This window comes from Dipteris shenzhenensis, chromosome 5 (assembly GCF_047967505.1).
Source record: "Dipteris shenzhenensis isolate YYH24624 ecotype China chromosome 5, Dip_SZ_1.0, whole genome shotgun sequence".
Classification (NCBI taxonomy): domain Eukaryota; kingdom Viridiplantae; phylum Streptophyta; class Polypodiopsida; order Gleicheniales; family Dipteridaceae; genus Dipteris; species Dipteris shenzhenensis.
This window is the reverse complement of record NC_141600.1, coordinates 28,210,688-28,233,386: the sequence shown is the minus strand read 5'-3', so window position 1 is coordinate 28,233,386 and position 22,699 is coordinate 28,210,688. Positions and strand designations below refer to the sequence as shown.

Below are 22,699 nucleotides of genomic sequence, written 5' to 3'. Positions count from 1 at the left end.
ATGGCCGCCGATGACATAGATATGGCACCACAACCTCGACGGTGGATTTGCTTGTGCAGTGATCCTCGCTCTTAGAACTGGGCACTCATTTTTTGTATGATTGGCCATGCAATGTAAACACCATACATTTTCTCGTCGTAGATATGTCTGAGTTTGCGATTGAGACAATTGAAGTTTTTGTTCCATGGCCTACATCATGTCTTCTTTCAGCTTCAGGGTCATGGCCTCTAGGCAATCTCCATTTGATGTTTCGGCAGTGGCCTTTGATTTGCCCTTGTTCGGGCGCTTATCGCGTGTATTAGATCTGCCGTCATCACTATTAGTGCCTGAGTCGATCATGCCATCCTCGATGTCAATGGCTACCACATGAGCAGCACTGAACGTTTTATCTTTTTCATATCCTTTCGGATTTTCTTTCTTAGTCCTACTACGAGCCATGCCGTGAGATACTTTGCATCTGGGCGTGGGTCACATTTGGCGATTAGTCTTTTCATCTTACCCAGGTACGTGTGTATATCTTCTCGCTGGCCTTGTTCGATCTTGCTTAGTTGGAGAGCAGGATCATCTTGTAGTCTCTCTATCTGAAAGCATCGTTTGAATTCTGTTTGAAGTAGGTCCCATGTGGTGTGTTCTTTCACTAGAAGGTCTAGGTACCATTCAGACGCTTCATCAGTTAAGGCCATGGGAAACCAATCCACCTTGGTTTCATGGGATTGATCACCACTTGCTCGGCATGCAGCATCAAAATGCTAGAGGAAGTGGGCTAGATCTCCCCTACCATTATATTTGGGAAGTTCCAGTTTTCCCAAGGGGCGTCTGCCTTGATTGTTATTATTTCTTCGATTAAAGAAATTGTTAGCCTCTGCATCAAGGTTTATATCCCCATCATTGTCGCAACGACATCCAGCCATGTTGGGACGTGGAGGAGTTAAAGGGAGTGATTGAATTTCAGGGGGGGATTTGGGGGAGAGGATTAGCGGAGTTATATGCAGATGTGGCGAGCATTGGAGATGGAGGCGTTGGTCGGAACGTAGCTGCATGTAGATTGGGCGAGATTTGCCAAGGTTGTCTCTGCCACAAGTGCGAGTGTGGATGTAGTTTTGTTGGGAGGGTTAGAGTGGTGTTAGTTTGTGTAGGGACTGTCGTGTTAATAATGTGCCTAAGATTGTCCTATGTGTGTAGGGAACTGTGCTGGTGTAGACGGATCGTTAATCGGAGGTCACGGCGTGAATATATGAGCGAATTTGTGCCCACACAGGGGCGCGAATGAGCGAGTGATAGGGATGTCAAAATGGTGTGCAATGGGCTGTAAAAATACCCCGTAACGTGGTGTTTCCGTGTGTGAAATCTGGGTTCAAACGGGGTTCAGTTTGGGTCCCAAACGGATGAGTTAGGAGGGGTAAAAGTTGCTTTTTTTTGGAGGGGGGTCCTAAGGGTGGTGTGAATGGACTTTAGGTCCAACTGAGGGGAGGAAAAGGGAGATGCACGGGATTGCCAGGTGGCTCCCAATAAATAAGGTGTGGGGCTAAGAGTCGTCCTGTTTTTCTCTAAATTTTCATGCCTTTTTGTGATTGAAACACCTTACTCTCGCACATCCTTTCATAGAAGAGGAAGAGGAGAGTGATGCAAAAGCTTCACACAACCACACGTACCATCATGCAGCTCTCTTCCTTGTTGCGCAGCTACCTGCTCATCTATCCACCCCTTTCGTTTCTTCTCCTCCCCACCTTCCTCTTCTGCATCGCAGCTTCTTTCCTCTACATCAGAAAATTACGTCGCCCTGCACCTGCTGGGCCTCTTCCCCTACCCATCATCGGTCACCTCCACCTGCTGGGTGTTCTTCCTCACCAATCTTTCCATCGTCTTTCCCAAATTTATGGCCCCTTAATGTCCCTTCGCTTAGGTTCCATCCCTGTTATCGTTGCTTCTACGCCTGCTATGGCCAGAGCAATCCTTCAAACACACGATCACGTCTTCTCCTCTCGACCCCGAACAGCAGCAACTATACATACTCTTTTCGACGGTTCGGATATCGGTTTTGCTCCTTACGGCCCTTACTGGAGACGGATGCGGCAGCTATGTGTTACGGAGCTCTTCAGCAACAAAAGGCACGAGTCATATAGGGCTTTGAGGGAAGAGGAAACGGCGCTTCTAATGCTATCCATTCTCGAAGATAGCAAGATGGGAAGGGAAGTACCGCTCTATTCACGGTTGAGCTGCACCTCGAATAATATCATCTCCAGGTTGACTTTGGGCAAAAAATTCTCAGATCTTGTCATTGGCTCCAGAGATGCCTCCAATGACATCGTAAATCTCATAAATGAATGGCTGTACCTTGTTGGCGTATTCAATGTTGGAGACTTTATCCCATACTTGCAATGGATGGATCTTCAAGGCTACGTGAAACGCATGAAGGTTGTCGGGAAAATGCTCAGAACCACCTTCCAAGAAATTATTAACGATCGGCGCGAGCTGAGGAGAGCGGAACCAAGCTCTCCCAAGGACTTGCTAGACATGCTGTTATCAGTCGTGGCCGAAGAAACCCAGCCGGATGTGCCAATTACGGATGATAATATCAAGGCAATCTTACTGGTAATAGGCTGAAAATTTCCATGGTTTTTAGAAAAGTTGCTGGTGTTCGCAGCTCCTCGTTAATCCTGCTTCCTTTCATTTCAGGATATGATTTCGGGAGGCACAGACACAAGTTCCGGTACAATTGAGTGGGCAATGTCGGAGATCCTGAGTAACGCAACGTGCATGAAAGAGCTCCACGAAGAACTAGATTCTGTGGTGGGCAATGATCGACTTCTTGACGAGTCCGACATCACTCAGCTGCCGTACTTACGAGCGGTGGTGAAGGAGACCATGAGGTTACACCCGGTTGGGCCGTTGCTCATACCGCACGAATCCGTACAGCCTTGCGAGATAGCCGGATACAACATACCAGCCAAAACACGCGCATTTGTGAACGTATGGGCAATAGGGAGGGATCCGAGTTGCTGGGAGAGGCCATTGGAGTTCTGGCCGGGGAGGTTCTTGGGAAGCAACGTAGACGTGAAGGGCCAACATTTCGAGCTACTGCCGTTTGGGTCAGGAAGGAGGGGGTGTCCGGGATGGAAGCTGGGGTTGCTAAACGTGCAGTTGACTTTGGGAAGGATGCTGCATGCATTCGAGTGGTCGCTCCCACTTCATGGAGGTAGAGTGGACATGAGTGAGAGCTCAGGTCTTACTGTTCACATGGCCTCGCCCCTCCTTGCTGTGGCTACACCAAGACTTCCTCCTTATCTCTACCATTAAAAGCATTGCCAGGTTTGTAATCTTCAGCTTTTCACTCACACGCCTTTCCTAGAACTTTTGAGGTTTTAAGGCCATAATATAACTAAAATATGAAATTTTTAAAAATTGTAAAGAACGTATATTTGAAAACTTTAAGTTTCATTATATAAACTTTGTTGGTTTTCTATGAATATTGATTTAAAGGTGGCAAAGCCCAAGGATGTGATGTGTGAAATCCTAACAAAATAAGGCCTTCTAATGTGTTTGTATAGCATAATTATCGAATTGTTGTAGGATTATACACTTGTAATGTTGGAAAGATAATATGCTAACTACTAGCACTGAGAATATGCTAACTAGAAGTTAGCTAGACCATAACATATGTTAACTGGCACATAACATATGCTAACTAACATAGAACATATGCTAGCAGGAGTAGAATATCTCTAGAGGTTAACTTAAATAGAACATATGCTACCATGCATAGAACACATTGTGCTAACATGCATAGAACATATGCCAGCTAGCATAAAACATATGTTGCCTAACACAGAACATATGCTAATAGGTAGATAATATATTCTACATACCAGAGAATAAATGCTAACTAGAAAAGAACAAATGCTAGGTAACTCACAACACATGCTAGCAAGCATAGAACATATGTTGCCTAACATAGTACATATAGTAACATAACATAGTACACATAGTAACAATTAGAGAAGATATACTATATAGCAGATAATAGATGCTATCCATTAATATATGTAGCCCATAGATCTTGAGTGTTGCCTTCTGCAATTTTCCAAAGATTTCCTCAATTTCAATTTATGTGATGCAACAAACACAATAATCCCAGCACATGTAAATCATAGCATATATTGAATAAAGACTGAGAATGATATATACTCCAGAAGTTAACTTGACTGAAAAATTGTTGTATAATTACACCAATTGAGAATAGCACATTTTATCCAACTGTTATTTGAAAACTCTGAGGTGGATCTGATGAGTGAGAGAGCGGTTGATACGGAGTTGCTGCCAACTGATAGGGTGGGCAAAGGAGCTCAAGAGAGTTCGGAGGTCGATGCCAAGGTTTCCTGTCCCAACGAGGTTTCCTGTCCTTCTTTCAAAGAAACCGAAAGAAGGACGGTCGTTTGCGGAGGTGCTCTCTGGTGGTTCGCAAGGAGGGTTTCCTCCGCTTTCTGAAGCGGAAGTTGAAGTGCTGCTCAAACAAGAACTGGAGTAGAGAACTAGGGAAATGGAGAGGAAAGGTAACTTGGAGAATGGTAAGGTGCACTCAGTGGTTTGTGAAGTGCCGATTGAAATGGTTAAGCCAGAATTTGAGCGGCTTGCGAGAGGAGGAGCATAGGAAAAAATATCGTGGAGCGGTGGCAAGCCGATTAGGGAGTCCCGATGTTGGGTGAACTTGGCCAGTTTCTAGTGTCGAAGTGTCATATCCTGTCATCCCAATTTTCTACGAGGTTTGTGAGTAAAGGTTTTTTCTTGGTACGTTGCATCTCTGAGTGGGTTCGTAATGCTCTGGTCTCGCTAGCTCTTTGGTGTTTGAAGGATCGATGGTGCTGGCTGTGCCCTGGAGCCCAACGTTCAGCATGGAGGAAGTCCTCTTTCACGAGTGTCCCATCTAGATCAAGTTTCCAGCACTTCCAGTTTGGCTCAGTGATGCTGTTCAGTGGATTGCTTCTGCTCTGGGAAGGGTACTGCTGGTTCCACCCCCTCCGAGAAGGGACTCGGGGGTGCGTAAAGCTTGGGTTATGTGGGACAGAGTTAGGAGGCTCCTGATTTTCATGTCCATCTTGCTTTTCGGATGATGGAGTCCTGCATCAACTGAGAGTCAGGATCAGAAGGCATCTGTCTCTGAAGATGGTGATGGTGCACATGAAAGGGTTTGGTCCCCCTTGAAACTGGGCAACATAATCAGGCGGATCTCGTGGCCAAGGATGCTCATAAACAGATCATCTCGAATTTTATTAACCCCTGGAAACTGGTCTCCAAGAAGGGTAGGGTTGTTGAGGCTCCCCTCTCTTGGGAAAAACGTCTCAGAAGAGGGGAAGTCGATCTTGTCTTCACCAACTCAGAAAGTGGATGAAGATGGTCGTTGTCAAGAGCAGCCTCCTACTCTCTCAGTCCAAATGACAAATGTTGTTCCAGAGGTTTCTCAGAGGAATGCATGGGTGGAGCAGATCTCAAATTCTCCTGAGGTGCAGGATGCTCTCGTTCAAAAGGTGCATGTGTGGGCTAATGAGCCCCCGGATAAGGAGTGCAGTCCTCTCACAATGGATGAACAGATGCCGGATGCTAATCATTGCAAGCGTCTTTTGGAGATCCAGAACAAGATTTATCCTTGTGAAGGTAAGCAGAAGCTACCCTCAAGAGTCCTGCCAAAGAGGATTAAGGAGGTGGCCAGGAATCAGCTCCCAGGTAAAGAAAACCGCTTTTACTATCTTTGGGATGATGTCAAAAGCCTTCACCCAGTGAGAAGAGTTGCCCGATGGGGAGGGTTAGCGTGTTGACTTGGAACTTGAGGGGGGATTGTAGTATGCGCAAGCAAAATTGTTGTATGGAGCTGATTAGTCGGAAGAAACCAGATGTTGTTTTGTTGCAGAAATGCAAATGTGCCAAAGATGATGGACTTTGGTTTGCCTTTAAGCAAGCTAATTACTCTGTTGTGGTCAACTGCCCAAGCAGAGGTAACGGGGGTACTGCCATTGTGGCCTCTAGCTCGGTTGGTTCATAGCTGCAAGGGGTTCTCTTCAGGGGCATGTATTGAGATTAAATATACATTTTTTTGAGCTATGAAATGTTAGATGCTTCATGTGTTGATATTAAATTTGATCATGTGCTTGAATTTATGGCTCCTTAGAGGCATCCTCAACACTGTTTTTCTCCAGGTTATCTTGTTACAACTCGGAGGTGCCCTCAGTGATATTCCCCTTTGGCACTTTATCTTGGGTATTCTCACCTTCATCTTGCTCTATGGCCTTCTCTTCTTGCTCCTTTGTCCCATCCCCGTCCTATGCCGTCTTTTGTGTCTCCTGTTCGACATCCTAGTCAACAAGTTGCTCTTGGTCTGCCTCACCCCCCTGGCTGTTCGGCCCTTGCCCTCCTGACCTTGCCCATCCTTGCTGCCTGGCTCATCCTTCTATTCATCATCAGCCGGTCCTCCACTGCAAAAACCACTCGATCTACATATTGCCTTGAAACATACTTGGCATTCTTCTTCAATTAGATGAACTCAAATAGGAACCTATAGGTGGTCCTTGGGCTTTCATCACCAACCTTGCTGATAAGATAACCCCGTGAGGAGAGATAGCTATTGTCATCGAAGCAAGCATCACACTTCTTGGTGTCTGCTAACTTTTCAGGGTTAGTATGCTACTTCAACTTGAAAGATTTCTTGAGCAGGTCTGAGCTGATCCTGACATGAGTCTTGTTGATGATGAGGCTGTGATCTTCCTCATCATAGAAGTCCAAAATCTCCTCCGCAAGCTCCTCATCCCATATCTCCTTCCACGGTAAGTTGTCAAACTTCATCAGACAGTTGGCCTATAGAATTCTTGTGAGAACATCACTAGAGAAGTCTTTAATTGGGTGTGGAGGCAAAACACAAGAGCTTCTCTTTTGTTTTTGTCGATGAGTGCGCACTGATCTCTCCATGACGACGAAGATAGCATAAACATAGTGTGAGGGAGAAGGTGGCTGGTAAAAGGCCGAGTAGTAAGAGGAAGAGATTGGCACAATAAAAATAGATGGCTCAAAATGGGCGACATAAATCTGAGGTTTGTGGTAAGAAAGAACATAGAAAGTACTATTGTAGACGATCAAGATGATGACAAAGAAGTAGAGACAACAGTATACACACTAAATGTTGAGAGACCACACTCAACATCATGTGATTACATGTGCATAGTACTGACACATATCGAGTGCTATAAAGGAAAGGGTTAGATGCCCTAACCCTAACCCTAACCCTAAATGGGTTTGTATATATTCTACATTTTCAACAAAATCTAGTGTACAGTTAGTCATTTGTGGTGTGCTCCTAGCCATGCCTTGTCTCCTCATCTCCACTCTTCTCCTCTCCCCTCTTCATATTTTGTCATGGTATCAGAGCATTCCTGTCTTCTGCTGAGACATAGTGATCCTTGTGTGAGAGCGTGAGAGTGTGAGAGATCGAGAGTGATTGAGGGTTCTTTCATTCCACTTCATAGTGAGCTTACATGTTCATTATTTTGAGAGAGAGAGAGAGAGAGAGAGAGAGTCTCGAGTGTTTTCTTTGAGAGATTTATGTCTTCACGAAGAGAGAGAGAGATCTTTATTTTTTTTCAAAAAGAGAGTTAGTGGATTCTTTCCTTGGCTTGAGAGTTCCAAAAGATATGTTTGCTGAATTGGGATAGAGAGGATCAGAACCAATTCTGAGAGGGAAAAGGATCTGGGACCATTGCTTGATAGCTTTAGTGACTACCCGATTCTTTAGAGGCCTAAAAGCACCCATAGAGGAAACTAATCAGCTTCGACTGTTTGCAAGTGAAGCCAGTCCAACAAGCTCCATACGGCTAGTTGCCTCCTTCATACAAGCTTAAAGCCCATGCAACTGCCAACAAGACCGATTCTCCAACTGCCTCAGCAAGTACTTAGCAACGGCGATTGCACAACTACGGTGCACCTACATTGACATAGGCTAAAGCTCCAGCCTTACCTCATGCGACTTCTTTTGCGACCTACAATAGCACATCTCCAGTAGCGCCCCCAAAGATAACAAGGATCACAACTCTTCATTGACTCTACAGCACACGGGCTGCCTCCAATCGTCCAACCTTCAACTATGTCCCCCAATCGACCTCTCCAGCGGACTGCCTCCATCTATAGTTCCAGCCTAGACACACAGCATGTCTTTTCTGATCGGATGACTCCAAACTTCAATGCTCGGCAGCCTATAACGACTGAGGCAACTCCAACATCGACCTTCAACAAGCTGCCTCTAGGCGACCTCTTCCTACCGAGACCTCCACAAGACAGAACCATCAAACAACAACACCATCTCTTCTCCAACGAGTTGGCCTCAAGACTTCATACGGCCGCACTCCAACACCATGCAGCTCCATCGAAACGCTTTCGCAAATGTGCGTCTCAATCAACTCTCTAACTACGCCATAGCTCCTGACTCAAAGGCTCCAACACGCCATGCACACGAGCTTGTCTCAACGACCAGCCCTCACCTCCGTCGAAGCCTCTGCACAAGCTCCAACAAACTAGTATGAGGATAGGGTTAGTTACAAAAACCCTAGGTTAGTCAGGTGTCAGGTTAAACCACAGTTGGGTCATCACAGAGAGTGGTGGTCAAGAGACTACCACATGGTGGCCTTATCTCCAGTGCCATGTCATCAAGTTGCCATGTTAGCAAGGCTAGTTGAGTGACATCTGGCACCCTTCTCCATAGGGCCATGTCATCAAGAGGACCTATTGAGCCAAGTCATCCTCATCAGCCATGTCATTAGCAGACCTGGTCCATGCCATGTCATTAGAGACATGTCATCAGCTAGCTCATCTCTGACACATCATCTTGCCACATCACTAGGTTGACATAAGCATTGCCATGTCCTCATCCATGTCAGCAAGTCCACATAATCTACCACATCATCAAGGTTGACTAGTCAACTACCACGTCACCCTGTCTAATCATCAATAGTGCCACATCATCATTACCATGTGGCACTCTCCCCTGCTAGGCACTCTGACCCCTCTACAGGCACACTTGGCACGTTGCATGTGCACCTACCTACCACATCTGCACACTGCTTCACTAGAGCACACATCTTCACAGGCACAATCACTGCCTGTGACCCCTTGATTGCCACATCATCATTGAGCACTTTGCACCCTCTACCTAGATCAAGCCATATCTCTTGATCAAGGAAGAATTAGAGGGCATTCCAAAAAAGAAAATAGCTCGAGTTTTTGTGCTCTACGCGCTTGTCACATCATGTGCACATTTTGGTGCAAGTATCACTTACTTTTGAGCGTTGCCGACAAATCCACTTCTTACATGTACATCAGCTTCTACATCGACACATCTTCCCCACCACATAAAAAGAACCAAAGAAAAAGAACTTATTTGCTGCTATTTTCTTCGTAGTTGGTCTAGATCTAGATCAGAGTAGACTAGATCACCATAGTGGAGACGATTTGAATTTCTCCAAGTTGCCAATATAAGCCATGCCCAAAATTCTCGACTAGTTCCTACTCGGAGAAGGTCCCTACGCTCACATGCAGTTTCACACTCATTACATTTTTGAAACCCTGCCATCTTCAGATTAGTGAGTAGTCTTCAATGGTATTAGCACATTGTATCAGTGGGCAGATTGCAGATTATTGCACATTTGCACTTCACATTGCCACCATTGTAAAGCCTTTAATCAAGCTATTTTTTGGCATTTGTGCACATCATTTCGAGCCTTGTAAAGCCTCTCGGCTATTCTCGATATCATTTGCCACAAGCCTTGTAACAGATTGGATTATATATTGCAATTCTATCTTCACTGCTGACAGTTCATATCTCACTTGATATAGTCAATGTTTTGCAGTTGATTCAAACACTGATTTCACAGACACTTTGAGTATATTTCTTACACCATGTCTACAACTAGCAACCTTAATCTAGAGGCATTTGCTAAGCTAGACAACTCCAATTATGGCACATGGAAATACCGAATGGAGACCGTTCTTGTACTTCAAGACAAATGGGAGTATGTCGATGTGTCTACACCTAGACCATACAACTAGCAACCTTAATCTAGAGGCATTTGCTAAGCTAGACAACTCCAATTATGGCACATGGAAATACCGAATGAAGACTGTTCTTGTACTTCAAGACAAATGGGAGTATGTCGATGTGTCTACACCTAGACCATTGGACGATCCAACCAGTAGTAGCTCTACTCGACTTGTTGTCATAGCACCGATAGTGGGATCTATAGTGGGATCTCTAGCTACACCAGTAGTTTTCACACCTATAGCAAATCCTACCATTGCCCGAGCACAAGAAGAATGGGACAAGAAAGACAAGTATGTATATCATATGATCAAGAAGAATGTGCATGATGTCATGCTAGGACAGTTCAACATAGTCAAGACATCCAAAGAAGCATGGGATATGTTCATAGCTCTCTACGAGTCAAAGAGAACACTTCCAGGATTCTCACACTTAGAAACCAAATCAACTAGAGTTTCCACAACAGCAGTGAAACTGGTCATGATTACGTACTTAGGATCAAAGATTACAACAATCAACTCGTACAGCAGCAGCAACAGCAGGAGAGACTATGAGTCCCACAGAAATGGTTCAAGTCATCCTAAATGGACTAGGAGAGGGATACGAGAATCTAGTCTAGAGTATTGCCATCCCAATGGAAATTCCGACACTGGAAGAACTTCAATCAGTTTTACTTGGTGAAGAACTCAGGACTCAAACCATTCATGCACGCAAAGGTCACTCCAATGATCAAGCATTCATAGCTTCAGATAGAAGCAGTGGCAGAGGTAGATCATTCCAACAAAGTGGTCATCATCAGCAACAAAATCAACATCAAAGTCAGAATCAACATCAACATCATCCTCAACAACATTAACATCAACAAAGAGGAAAGAATGCAAGAGCTGAAAGGAAGAATTATACTTTAGTAGACATTGCTAGAGAAATGCTTAGTGAGAAGCATCTTCCAAATTAGTATTAGGTAAAAGCAATAACCATTGCAAACTACTTGCTTAATCGGCTTCCCATCGAACCGATTCAAGGTATGACACCTTATGAAGCATTCACTGGACACAAATATTTGGTTGCATAGCATATGCCCACATACATGACGACCATCATAGGAAATTGGATGCGAAGTCACACAAGTGCATCGTGGTTGGCTATAGTGAAGACAACAAAGCATACAATTGTATGATCCCATCAAATGCAAGGTCTTTATCTCCAGAGATGTAATCTTTGATGAGGAATCAGAATGGAAAACCTCAAACACATACGAGATAGACTCACCGATTACTTGGTCATCTATAAAAAGGTTGATGAAGAAGAGCAAGAATTGCCAGAAGCACCTCGAGACGAACCACAATAACGCAGACAGTCTACTAGGGAAAGGAGACCTCTAGCCAGATTGACATATGCTTAGAAAGGCAAAACAATTCAGGTTGAAACTACCAACTATGCTCTTATGACTACCATCATGGCTACAAAAGAGCCAGTGTACTTCGAAGATGCAGTATACAAGCCAAAATGGCAAATTGTTATGAATGAATAAATGGATGCTTTGTACAAGAACAATACTTGGGAATCATGCGACCTTCCATCAGGAAAGAAGGCCACAGCAAACAAATGGGTATACAAAGTGAAGTATCATCCAGATGGAAGTATTGAAAGATACAAAGTGAGACTAGTTGCAAAAGGAATTGCATAGCAATATGGTCAGGATCATGGATGATTTTTTCATTTTAGTTTCGTTAAGAAGCAAAAATTTTATATTGGTGTCGAAAGGTTGTATGCCCTAATAAAAATAAACATTTGAAATATTCGCCAGGATTTGAAACTTTTATGAGAACAAATATAAAGAGTCGCCAGGGTTTCCATCTTTTACTTTAAATTTTAAAATAAAAAATATATAATTCTATCATGTTCTATCAATATTTTGAAACTTAAAAAACTAGCTTGATAAACTTTCGCCAGGATTTTATATTAATATATAGGTATAGCTTCAATAAAAACATCCATGGTCAGGATTATGATGAGAGTTATGCTCCAGTAGCAAAGATGGATTCCATACAGTTCTTGATATCTCTAGCGACACTCAGTAGATGGAATGTGTATCGGCTCGATGCCAAGAATGCATTTCTAGATGAGGAAGCCTACATGCAATAACCAATAGGTTATGTTGAACTAGGAAAGGAGAACCAGGATTTCCATTTGAAGAAAAGTCTCTACGGCTTAAAGCACCACCCAGAAGTTGGTACAATAGAATCGACAAGTATTTTGCTGATCAGGGATACATGAAATCAAATGCAAATCATACTCTCTACTACAAAGTTCAAGGGGAAGACATTACCATTGCACTTTTGTATGTAGATGATCTGATTGGTGACCGGAAGTAAGGATAGCTTCACCAAAAAGATAAAACAAGACTTATCTACAGAGTTTGACATGAAAGATCTTGGACTAATGCACTATTGTCTTGGAATTGAGATCTGGAGAGATTCAAACGGCACCTTTGGAATTGAGTTGACAATCTCCTGAAGAAGTTTCATATGGTAGATTGCAAGATTGCAGCCACTCCCATGGAACACAGTATGCTATCATGGCCCCCTAGAAGCCCTCTTTACTCATTCTTTTGATGAAATAAGATAGATCAAATGCAACAAGCTTTGGCTAGAGATCTTAATGAGAAGCACTCAGAAATCTCTCGAGTTGAGACAAGGACCTAGATGATAAGTACTCAACAACCTCTTGAGTTGAGACAAGAGAGTGAAATTGGCAGCCAGTAGACTATTAAGGATGGGAACTACAATAGGGTTCCTAGAAGGCCGCCATGTCGTGGCCTCTTGTAAGCCCTATTCGCTCTTTTTTTTGGGCTTTCCATCTTTTCTCCTTTGAAGAAGAACACGAACAAGAAGCTTGGAAATGGAGAACCATTAAAGACTCACCTGGCAAGGGAAATGGAGAACCACTAGGCCTGGGAATGCATGTAATGAATAATGTCAACACGTGCACCAATTGATCCAGCCAAGCGATGGGGGGGGGAGGGTGCACCAATCAATCCAAGGTGTGGGAGGCTATTGATCTAGGGCAAGTATGGAGCAAGACAGAGGGATGGAGTATGAGACTATGGTCGATGACAAGGAGCTGGGTCAAGGAAGGGAATTTGAAAAGTGTCAGACGATGGGCAAGGCGTATGGGAGTAGGGTAGAGGGAGGGAGTGTGAGAGTAAGGGAGGTAACAAGGATGGGGAATAAGCTAGTGGAGGCATCAAGAGTGAGTGGGAGGGAGAGTGGAGGTTGTAAGAGTGACTGGGAGGGAGCAAGAGTGAGTGGTAGGCATGTGGAAGCAGCGAGAGTGAGTATGGGAAAGAGGAACAATGAGAGAGTGAGCCAGAGCAAGAGCATGAGCAAGGGAGTGAGTGAGTGTTAGAGAATGAGAACGAGGGAGATAGAGGTAGAGGGTGAGAGAGGGAAAGTGAGAGTTATAATGAGGTAGACTTAGAATGAGGGGAGTTTGAAACCTAAGGGAGAACAAGTTATAGAGTGAGAACAAGGGAGAGAGACTTAGAGAGTGAGAGAGGGAAAATGAGAGCTACAAAGTAAGAGTTAGAGTGTTAGTTAGAGAGTGATTGATTATGAGAGTCATAGATTGAGTGTGAGAGGTAGCAAGATGTTACAGAATGAGTGACTAGTACATAGCAGAAGTTAGAGAGTTAGCAAGAGTAGGGAGTGCTTTAGTGATAAGAATAGGGAGATAGAGAGCGACAAATAGATTAGGAGCGAGAGTTGGAGATCGACTATAGAAATAAGGGCGGCTAGTGCCTACGACAGTGTTTAATGTTAAATCCACTACAAAAATGAAGCTGGTGCTAACATTGTGTGCAGTTAACTTGCTTTACCCTTCTCCCTTGTATTAGTTAGTGAAGTTGTAGTCTCCCTTGTCTTAGTTGGAGAATTTGTACTTTCATTTGTCTTTAAAGATTAGATGCTTAATTGGCATGTACATGAGCATTCCAGTTTAATTCTCAAAAAGGGAATGTACATGGCATGTGTTCCTACTAAATTTGATTGGAGGAGGCTAGAATCACTAATTCATTAATTGCTACTATTGTCTACCATAGCGTGGACACTTGTTGTCATTATATGGCCAGCAAACCTACTATGTAAGGAGATTTTCAAAGAGATCCCAAGGCATATGTGTGAATGGGGATGATCAAAGTAGGGGAAAGGAGGTGCGTGGATAGATGGAGGACGATGGGAAAGCTAAGGGAGGCAAGGAAAGGAGGTACATCTTGAGATGGAGGATGATGGGAAAGCTAAGGGAGGCAAGGAAAGGAGGTACCTCTTGAGATGGAAGATCATGGGAAAGCTAAGGGAGGCAAGGAAAGGAGGTACATCTTGAGATGGAGGATGATGGGAAAGCTAAAGGAGGAAAGGAAAGGAGGCACATTTTGAGAGCGAGGACAATCGAAAAGCTAATGGAGGAAAATGGGAAAACTAAAGAAGGATGATGGGAAAAATAATGAAGGACAATGAGGATGATGACAAAGCTAATGGAAATGAGGTACATGTAGATAGGGAGGACAAATATAGAGAGATGTAGATAGGGAGGTCACCAAGTAACACTCTTTCTCTGATGAAGTGTTCTCTAACATCAATGTGCTTTGTCCTGGAGTGATATACTGGATTCTTGGCCAATGCTTGAGCCGATTGATTATCACAGTATATTGTTGTTGGCTTTGATTCATCAAAGTAATCTATTTTTGACAATAGTCTTCTGAGCCATATAGCCTCAAATGCACCTGTAGTGAGTGCCCTATATTCAGCTTCAATTGAAGATAAAGAAATAGTTGGCTGTTTATTTATAACAACCATGATATAGCACCTTAACCAAGGAAAAATGCATATCCTTTTGTCGATCTCTTGGTCTAATGATCTCTGGCATAGTCATTGTCATAGTATCCATGCAACCTTGGATGACTTCCTCTGTATTCTATCCCAAACTGTCTTATACCTCTGATGTATCTCAAGAGTCTTTTGGCTACATTCCAATGAACTGTTTTGGATTTGCCATAAACTGTGCAAGTGAACTTACTGCATAACAAATATCTGGCCATGTGATAGTCAGATATATAAGAGATCTGATGAGCTACCTGAAGTACGTGTCATTGACTGTAGGCTTTTCTAAATCTTTTGTAAGTTTCGAACTCTGTTCCATGGGAGTGGCTGTAATCTTGCAATCTGCCATATGAAACTTCTTCAAGAGACTGTCAACATATTTCATTTGACTCATGACGGTGCTGTTTGAATCTCTCCAGAATTCAATACCAAGATAATAGTGCATAAGTCCAAGATCTTTCATATCGAACTTTGCAGATAAGTCTTGTTTCAACTTTTTGATGAAGCTATCCTTGCTTCATGTCACAATCAGATCATCTTCGTACAAAAGTGCAATAGTAATGTCTTCCCCTTGAGCTTTGTAGTAGAGAGTATGATCTGCATTGGATTTCATGTATCCAGGATCAACAAAATACTTATCTAATCTATTATACCAACTTTCGGGTGCTTGCTTTAAGTCGTAGAGACTTTTCTTGAGATGGCAAACCTGATTCTCCTTTCTTGGCTCAACATAACCTATTGGTTGTTGCATGTAGACTTCTTCATCCAGATAACCATTGAGAAATGCATTCTTTGACAAAATATGAAGAGGGGAGAGGAGAAGAGTGGAGATGAGGAGAGAGGGCACAGCTAGAGAGCACACCACAAATGACTAACTGTACACTAGATTTAGTTGAAAAAATAGAATATATACAAACCCATTTAGGGTTAGGATTAGGGGATCTAACCCTTTCATTTATAGCACTCTATTGGGTTAGTGCTATGCACATATGATATGCACACGTGATCACATGATGTTGAGCGTGAACTCTCAACACCTTCCCTCAAGATCAACATCATGAAGTAGGCCTTCCCTCAAGATGATGATTCAGGGGAATCGAAGAAAGACTGAACATTACATTCCATCTTACCCCTTTAATGGGAATTTCCTTCCTTTGCATCAAACCAAGAGCTAGTCGATGTTTCTCGAATAGCTCTTTACCGAGTGGTTTGGTAAAGATGTTTACAACATTTTCTTTGCTATCAGAATGCTACAGTGTGATGTCACCAAGTGACACTCTTTCTTTGATGAAGTGCTCTCTGACATCAATGTGCTTTGTTCTAGAGTGATTTCTTGGCCAATGCTTGAGCCGATTGGTTATCACAGTATATTGTGGTTGGCTTTGACTCATCAAAGTAATCTATTTCTGACAATAGTCTTCTGAGCCATATAGCCTCACATGCACTTTAGTGAGTGCTCTATATTTTGCTTCAGTCAAAGATAAGAAATAGTTGGCTATTTGTTTGACAACCGTGATATAGCACCTTGACCAAGGAAAAATGCATATCCTTGTGTCAATCTCCTGGTCTCATGATCTCTGACTTAGTCACTGCCACAGTTGGATGATTTCCTTTGTATTCTATTCCAAACTGTCTTGTACCTCTGATGTATCTCAAGACTCTTTTGGCTGCATTCCAATGAGATTGTTTTGGATTTGCCATAAATTGTGCTAGTGAGCTTACTACACAACAAATATCTGGCCGTGTGATAGCCAGATATATAAGAGATCCAATGAGCCGCCGCCTATAGTACCTATCATTGACTGTAGGCTTTTCTGAATCTTTAGTAAGTTTCAAACTTTAACTCCATGGGAGTGGCTGCAATCTTGCAATCTGCCATATGAAACTTGCAATCTATCAACATACTTGAGCTGACTCATAAATGTGCTATTTGAATCTCTCCAGAACTCAATTCCAAGACAATAGTGCATAAGTCCAAGATCTTTCATGTCAAACTCTGCAGATAAGTCTTGTTTTAGTTTTCTGATGAGGCTATCCTTGCTTCCGATCACTATGGATCACCTATGTACAAAAGTGCAATAGTAATGTCTTCCCCTTGGACTTTTAGTAGAGAGTATGATCTACATTGGATTTCATATATCCCAGATCAGCAAAATACTTGTCAATTTTGCTATACCAACTTCTGGGTGCTTGCTTTAAGCCGTAGAGACTCTTCTTGAGATGGCAAACCTTATTCTCCTTTCTTGGTTCAACATAACCTGCTGGTTGTTGCATGTAGACTTCCTCATCTAGATAACCATTGAGAAATGCATTCTTGACATCAAGCTGATACACATTCAATCTACTGAGTGTTGCTAGTGATATCAAGAACCGTATGGAATCCATCTTTGCTACTGGAGCATAAGTCTCATCATAATCCTGACCATATTGTTGTGAAAATCCTTTTGTGGCTAGTCTGGCTTTGTATCTTTGAATATTGCCATCTGGATTGTACTTCACTTTGTATACCATTAGTTTGCTATGACCTTCTTTCTTGGTGGAAGGTCGTGTAATTCCCAAGTATTATTCTTATACAAAGCATCCATTTCTTCATTCATAGCAGTTTGCCATTTTGGCTTGTCTACTGCGTCTTCAAAGCACATTGGCTCTTCTATAGCCATGATGGTAGTCATAAGAGCATAGTTGGTGGTTTCCACCTAAATTGCTTTGCCTTTCTATGCATATGCCAATCTGGCTGGTGGTCTGCTTTCCCTAGTAGACCATCTGAGCTGCTGTGGCTCCGCCTGGGGTGTTTCTGGCAATTCTTGGTCTTCTTCATCAACCTGTTCTATAAATGACTGTGAAATCGATGCTTCTATCTCCTGTGTAGTGTTAGAGTTATGGGGAATATCATGGTAATAATGTGCCTAAGATTGTTGTCCGTGTGTAGGGAAATGTGCCTAGAATACCTCTAGCTCGAGAGGTGCTTCTACCAAAGTTGGTTCACTTTCGTTTGTCGAAGCAGCATGCTTCGCAAACCTTTCCAAGAAACTATAGCTTAGGAATCCCAATTGCCATATTCTGATTCATGACCTCAATCAAGCTCTTAAAATTAACATGTCCATATCTCTTGTGCCATTTTGCAGAAAGTGGCATCTGTTGTGGTTTAGCTGACATCGCATGCAAATCTAGTACTATAGCTAGCATTCTAAACAAGCATCCTTCCTTGACTGCTTTCCTTACTACCTGAAATCCTCTAGATTTGTCTCTGATAGTGCATTCATCTCCATCAAAGGTGAATTGGTAGTTGTGTTCCATCATTTGACCTACTGACAAGAGGTTTTTGCTGAGCTTCAGAACATAGAGTACATCTTTCACCAATCCTTTCGTACCAATGAAATTTTTCATAGGGATAGTGCCTATCCCTTGAATTGGATTTGGTGTATTCGAGTTATGCACATTAGTTGGGTCAAAAAATCCTTGGCCATCTGAGCTACTCAACTCCCCTGACTAGATAGATGTGATTATGGACTTAGGCCAAATTGTAATTTAGCATCATGCAATGTTTTAATATGTAAGGGACTGGATGCAAATGCTGAAGGAGTTTTTTTGAGTTGTAAGGAACTAGAATGGGCTTTGTTGCCTAGTTTAAACTTGTGATGAGTGGCATAACAATTCTATATGTGTCATCATCCAAAATAAAAAAGCAATTGCTCCGAGATTTTTGACCCTTATATGATTGTAGCCTAATACAAGAGGGCTAATGATGGCTCTAATGCCCAGAATGAGAACTTTAAAGTCTAGCTAATGGCATTCAAAGTGGTACTATATACTCTAGTAATAGAACCACTTCTTCTCAGGGTTACACCTTATTATGAAAAGCAGTTAATACAGGTCATTTGTACAACAGTTTATTACTCGGCCATAGTTTGAGGACACATGATTTTTCCCTTTGACCTTCATGCATTGGAATGATTTGATGAAATGTTGTAATTTTTTCTGACAAGTTATGTGTAGCATGCAATGCAACCTTATAGAACTAATTATCTATAAAATAATGTTTGTATATTTGGTAAGTAAGAATGGTTACTAGGTTTCCCTAAATTTGTTGATAACTTGGATGTTGAGAACTTCCAAAAAGGATCAAGATACTTCTATCAAACTCCTTCTCCTTTCTTATTAAAGTGATGGGAATGATAGAGATAACAACTGTGTTGGCTGTGCATTGAAGCCTATGGTTACAAGTGTAAAACAATGGTTCTAACTTTTGTTTTGCCTTGATTTTGACACAGGTGAGTTTGTCCACTTTTCCCACCATTTTGCAGAGGGGACAAGAGGACACCTTCTACAGTAATACCCCACTATCTTGACATATTTAATGGCCTACCTATGGCCTTGATAGCTCCTTTGTCTACTTTAGCTATTTCTAGTTCGATAGAGATAGAGGCAGTAGACAGTTCTTGAAAAAAACTTGGCCATTGACTCTTATATTTGAATTGAGACATGGAATGAGGTATATGTAGTTGGAGCTACATGAAACATGAATTTTCTGTTTTGATACTATTAGAATTTTCGGAAGGGAGGACTTGGAAATCTATTTTTAATAGAAGACATAATACAATTAACACCATCCTATTTGAACCTGAGAAAGATAATTGCAATGGACAACCCATATTAAGTATGATGTTTCCTACACATTGGAATATCAAGATTGTAAACTAATTTTGGAAACCCCATAATCATTCTTGCTAGTATACTTTATTGCTTGAATGAAGCAAGAATTGGAATGGTATGTTCTTGCTAGTATACTTTACTGCTTGAATGAAGCAAGAATTGGAATGCTATGTTCATGAAGAAAAGAATTGCAAAGGGAATGGAAAAGGGACAAACTAATAATGTATCCTTGTGATTTTGTTATATGATATGTCAAACATAATCATTGTGTTGAGGAGTAAATGGATACCGTAGGCTTCTTATTTTATTTTACTTTATTTTATTGAATGGGAAGTGAGCAAAAAGGTGGAGACATAGTTTGAATAATTGAAATAGTGAGCAACACACGCCCTTGTAGATATGATGTGGATTTCAAAGATTCTAACTTGTCAAATCGACATGTTTCTCCTCCAAGCCACTTCTTGGTTTGAGGATCCAACCAAGCTTGGTTACAAATATCCAATAATGGCCACTTTGTTGACATGCCAAGTCATCATGACCATGTTTAATCGAAAGATCCATGAAGTCATAATTGACTTGGACCTGAGGGAGTTTTGTAGCCACTTAGATTCAGGCAAGCTGCTAACCACACATTTGTCATTTAACGACTAGTGCATAATTCTAGTCTTGGAAAAAGAAAAAGTGGAAGAAACCATCACATTGATGAATTAACTTACATTGATGAATCAATGAGATGGAAGAAACCATCACATTGATGATTTAGCTTACAGTAGAGTTTGGATCAAATTATTGAACAAGATAATAAGGCTTTTATGGAATTTAGTAAGAAATCCCCAAGCATTATGAGAAACCTCTTCCTAACTTACAACCTTAACCCCCCGATCAGTTCTGCATTAGTAAAGAATGAGATTGAAATGCTTTAACCCTCCCAAATTTTGGCATCCACCCCCCAACACAATTTCAGCAACTTTGAGGGACTTTCCTGAGATGACCAGGAAAATATATTCTTAGACTTGATGGCTACTCCCACAAACAACACAAAAAGAAATTTAGGGCCCACTTATACAAACCCCAACTTTCCACCTAGGGTATTGGAAGTAGAGTTAATGGCACATGAGAACAAAGTATGGGACCTACATGACATGAACCTCCTGGCATCTTTTCCTGGGGACACGTGGATATTTTTAATTGACATGGTGCAGGCTTCAAAGACAATAAAGACTTGAGCAAAAAGGGCTGTGTAGGAATTTGATGTCCCCATTGTATACATCCATGCATTGGCTGCTTTCACTCCCATGTCCTTGTTTGGCTCAGATAGATGCCCATCACCGGTGAGTCTTTGAAATATGTAAGAGCAAGATAGTTGAAACAAAAAAAGGATGCCAAAATACATCAATGACATATTCAACATTGGTAGGCCATATGTAAAATGTAGATGCAATGAGGAGAAAATGGAATGCAAATCCCAACCACTATGGTTTGGCCATGCCATATGGTACATAGTGAATAATCTATCTTCCTTCTTCTTGGGTAGACCAATCAAAGCTACATTCAATTCATTTATGCTATTTACAAAGACATCGGATATGATGTTATTTGCCATTCCATGCCTCTACTCCTCTAGCCCCCCTTCCCTCACGGGGTTTATAAGTATGGAGAGAAGATAATTAGGAGACTAGAATTCAGCAATAATAGAGCAGCCATATCATCAAGAAGAGGGGGTAGATTTTAGTCAAAAAGGAGAGGCTTTCAAAGGGGCTAGAATTTATAGCTAGCACACTCCCCCTTGAGAAGGAAAATGGAATGGCAAACTTCCTCTAAGAGTTCAATACATTTGGACACTGGTGAGACTCAAGTGAGATATTCCAAGATCTTTAGAGGTGGTAAGACTGTTTCTATTACCCAAAGTGCCAATAGCAAGCTGCCAGTCAAGCACCTGCTCTATGATGACACATTGTTTGATTGTAGGTATGTTTTGCCCCTTTTACAAAGGTATCTCAGCCTTCCCTCATGGAAACTTAACCTTTATAAATCAATGGCCCAAGGAAAGGAAAATTTTCATGATTTTAAAGTTTGATAACCCTCTTATGGATTGCTTTTCAATAAAGAAATTGCTTGATTTGTTTCTTCATAGGAATGACCTACCTAATGTTAGCTCCATGCTGAAAGATATTTCTATTAGTTTGATATTTAGGAAATATTTTGGAATTATTGATGAAACCTTGCCTCACATTTAGGGAAAAGGGGACCTTCCATGTCATTGTTTGGACCCACTTTGTCAACAAAACATGGAACCATATAGTGTCACTTGATACAAATTTAATCCAAAACAAGCAATTGAGAGATGAGATAAGGAAGGGTTTGAACCAGATCCCTAGTGAAACAATTAACATTTCACTTCTATAGACAAATTGGCCTCTACCCCAGCCTTTATTTGGAGAAAATTGATTTGTTCTTTGCCAAGGGGGAGGTTGAACAACATGGACTTTGCACAAGCATAGTAGGGAAATACTCTAGACCTACTGGTGAGGGAAATATTAAAATTTCAAGTATGTCCACAGATTGATAAACACTCACAATCCTACTTGATGTGCACATACAAAGCACATAAGAACTCATTTAGGTGGATAACAAATGCCCATGCTCACATCTTCTCTGAGATAGCAACAATCATTGATTCTACTTCAGTTGTGAGATGATCTATTTTCGCTCTTGCCAAACTTCAATCCCCAAATAGAAATGCATCCGAGGTCTGTCATTTCAAACTCTCTTCCTAGCAAATGCTTTGTCTACAAGATCTGAAACACAGGCCAACTTCCCTGGGCTGCTAAAGCCAAAACACTGCGAATTGTGGTTAGACGAGCTGTGGGAGCAAAAGTATCCTGATAATCAAAACCATGTACCTGTGGAATCCTTTTGCCATGAGCCAAGCCTTATACTTATCCAACGTGCCGTCGGACTTGTACTTGGTCTTGTACACCCACTTGGTTCCGATTACCTTGCGTTTTGGTGGTCGATCCACAAGGTCCCAAGTGTTGTTCTTCATTATGGAGCCATACTCCGACTGCGTAGCCTCCATCCACCTATCATCACCTTGTGC

At 42.0% G+C, this 22,699-nt stretch overlaps 1 protein-coding gene across 1 annotated transcript; it reads left to right on the top strand.

Annotated features, from left to right (window-relative positions):
- Positions 1–1,631: 1,631 nt before the first annotated feature.
- On the top strand, positions 1,632–4,394 carry LOC147901820 (cytochrome P450 93A3-like). Its single transcript, XM_087374580.1, has 3 exons — positions 1,632–2,592; positions 2,677–3,309; positions 4,329–4,394. Exons 1-2 carry the CDS (start codon positions 1,657–1,659, stop codon positions 3,295–3,297), a joined length of 1,557 nt encoding a protein of 518 aa, XP_087230706.1. The 5' UTR covers positions 1,632–1,656; the 3' UTR covers positions 3,298–3,309; positions 4,329–4,394.
- Positions 4,395–22,699: the final 18,305 nt, after the last annotated feature.

Excerpts from the sequence above, each read along its gene's own strand:
- LOC147901820 (XM_087374580.1), top strand. The coding sequence starts at position 1,657 with ATGCAGCTCTCTTCCTTGTTGCGCAGCTACCTGCTCATCTATCCACCC. Across the intron at positions 2,593-2,676 it reads ATATCAAGGCAATCTTACTG|GATATGATTTCGGGAGGCAC; the intron begins GTAATAGGCTGA and ends CTTTCATTTCAG.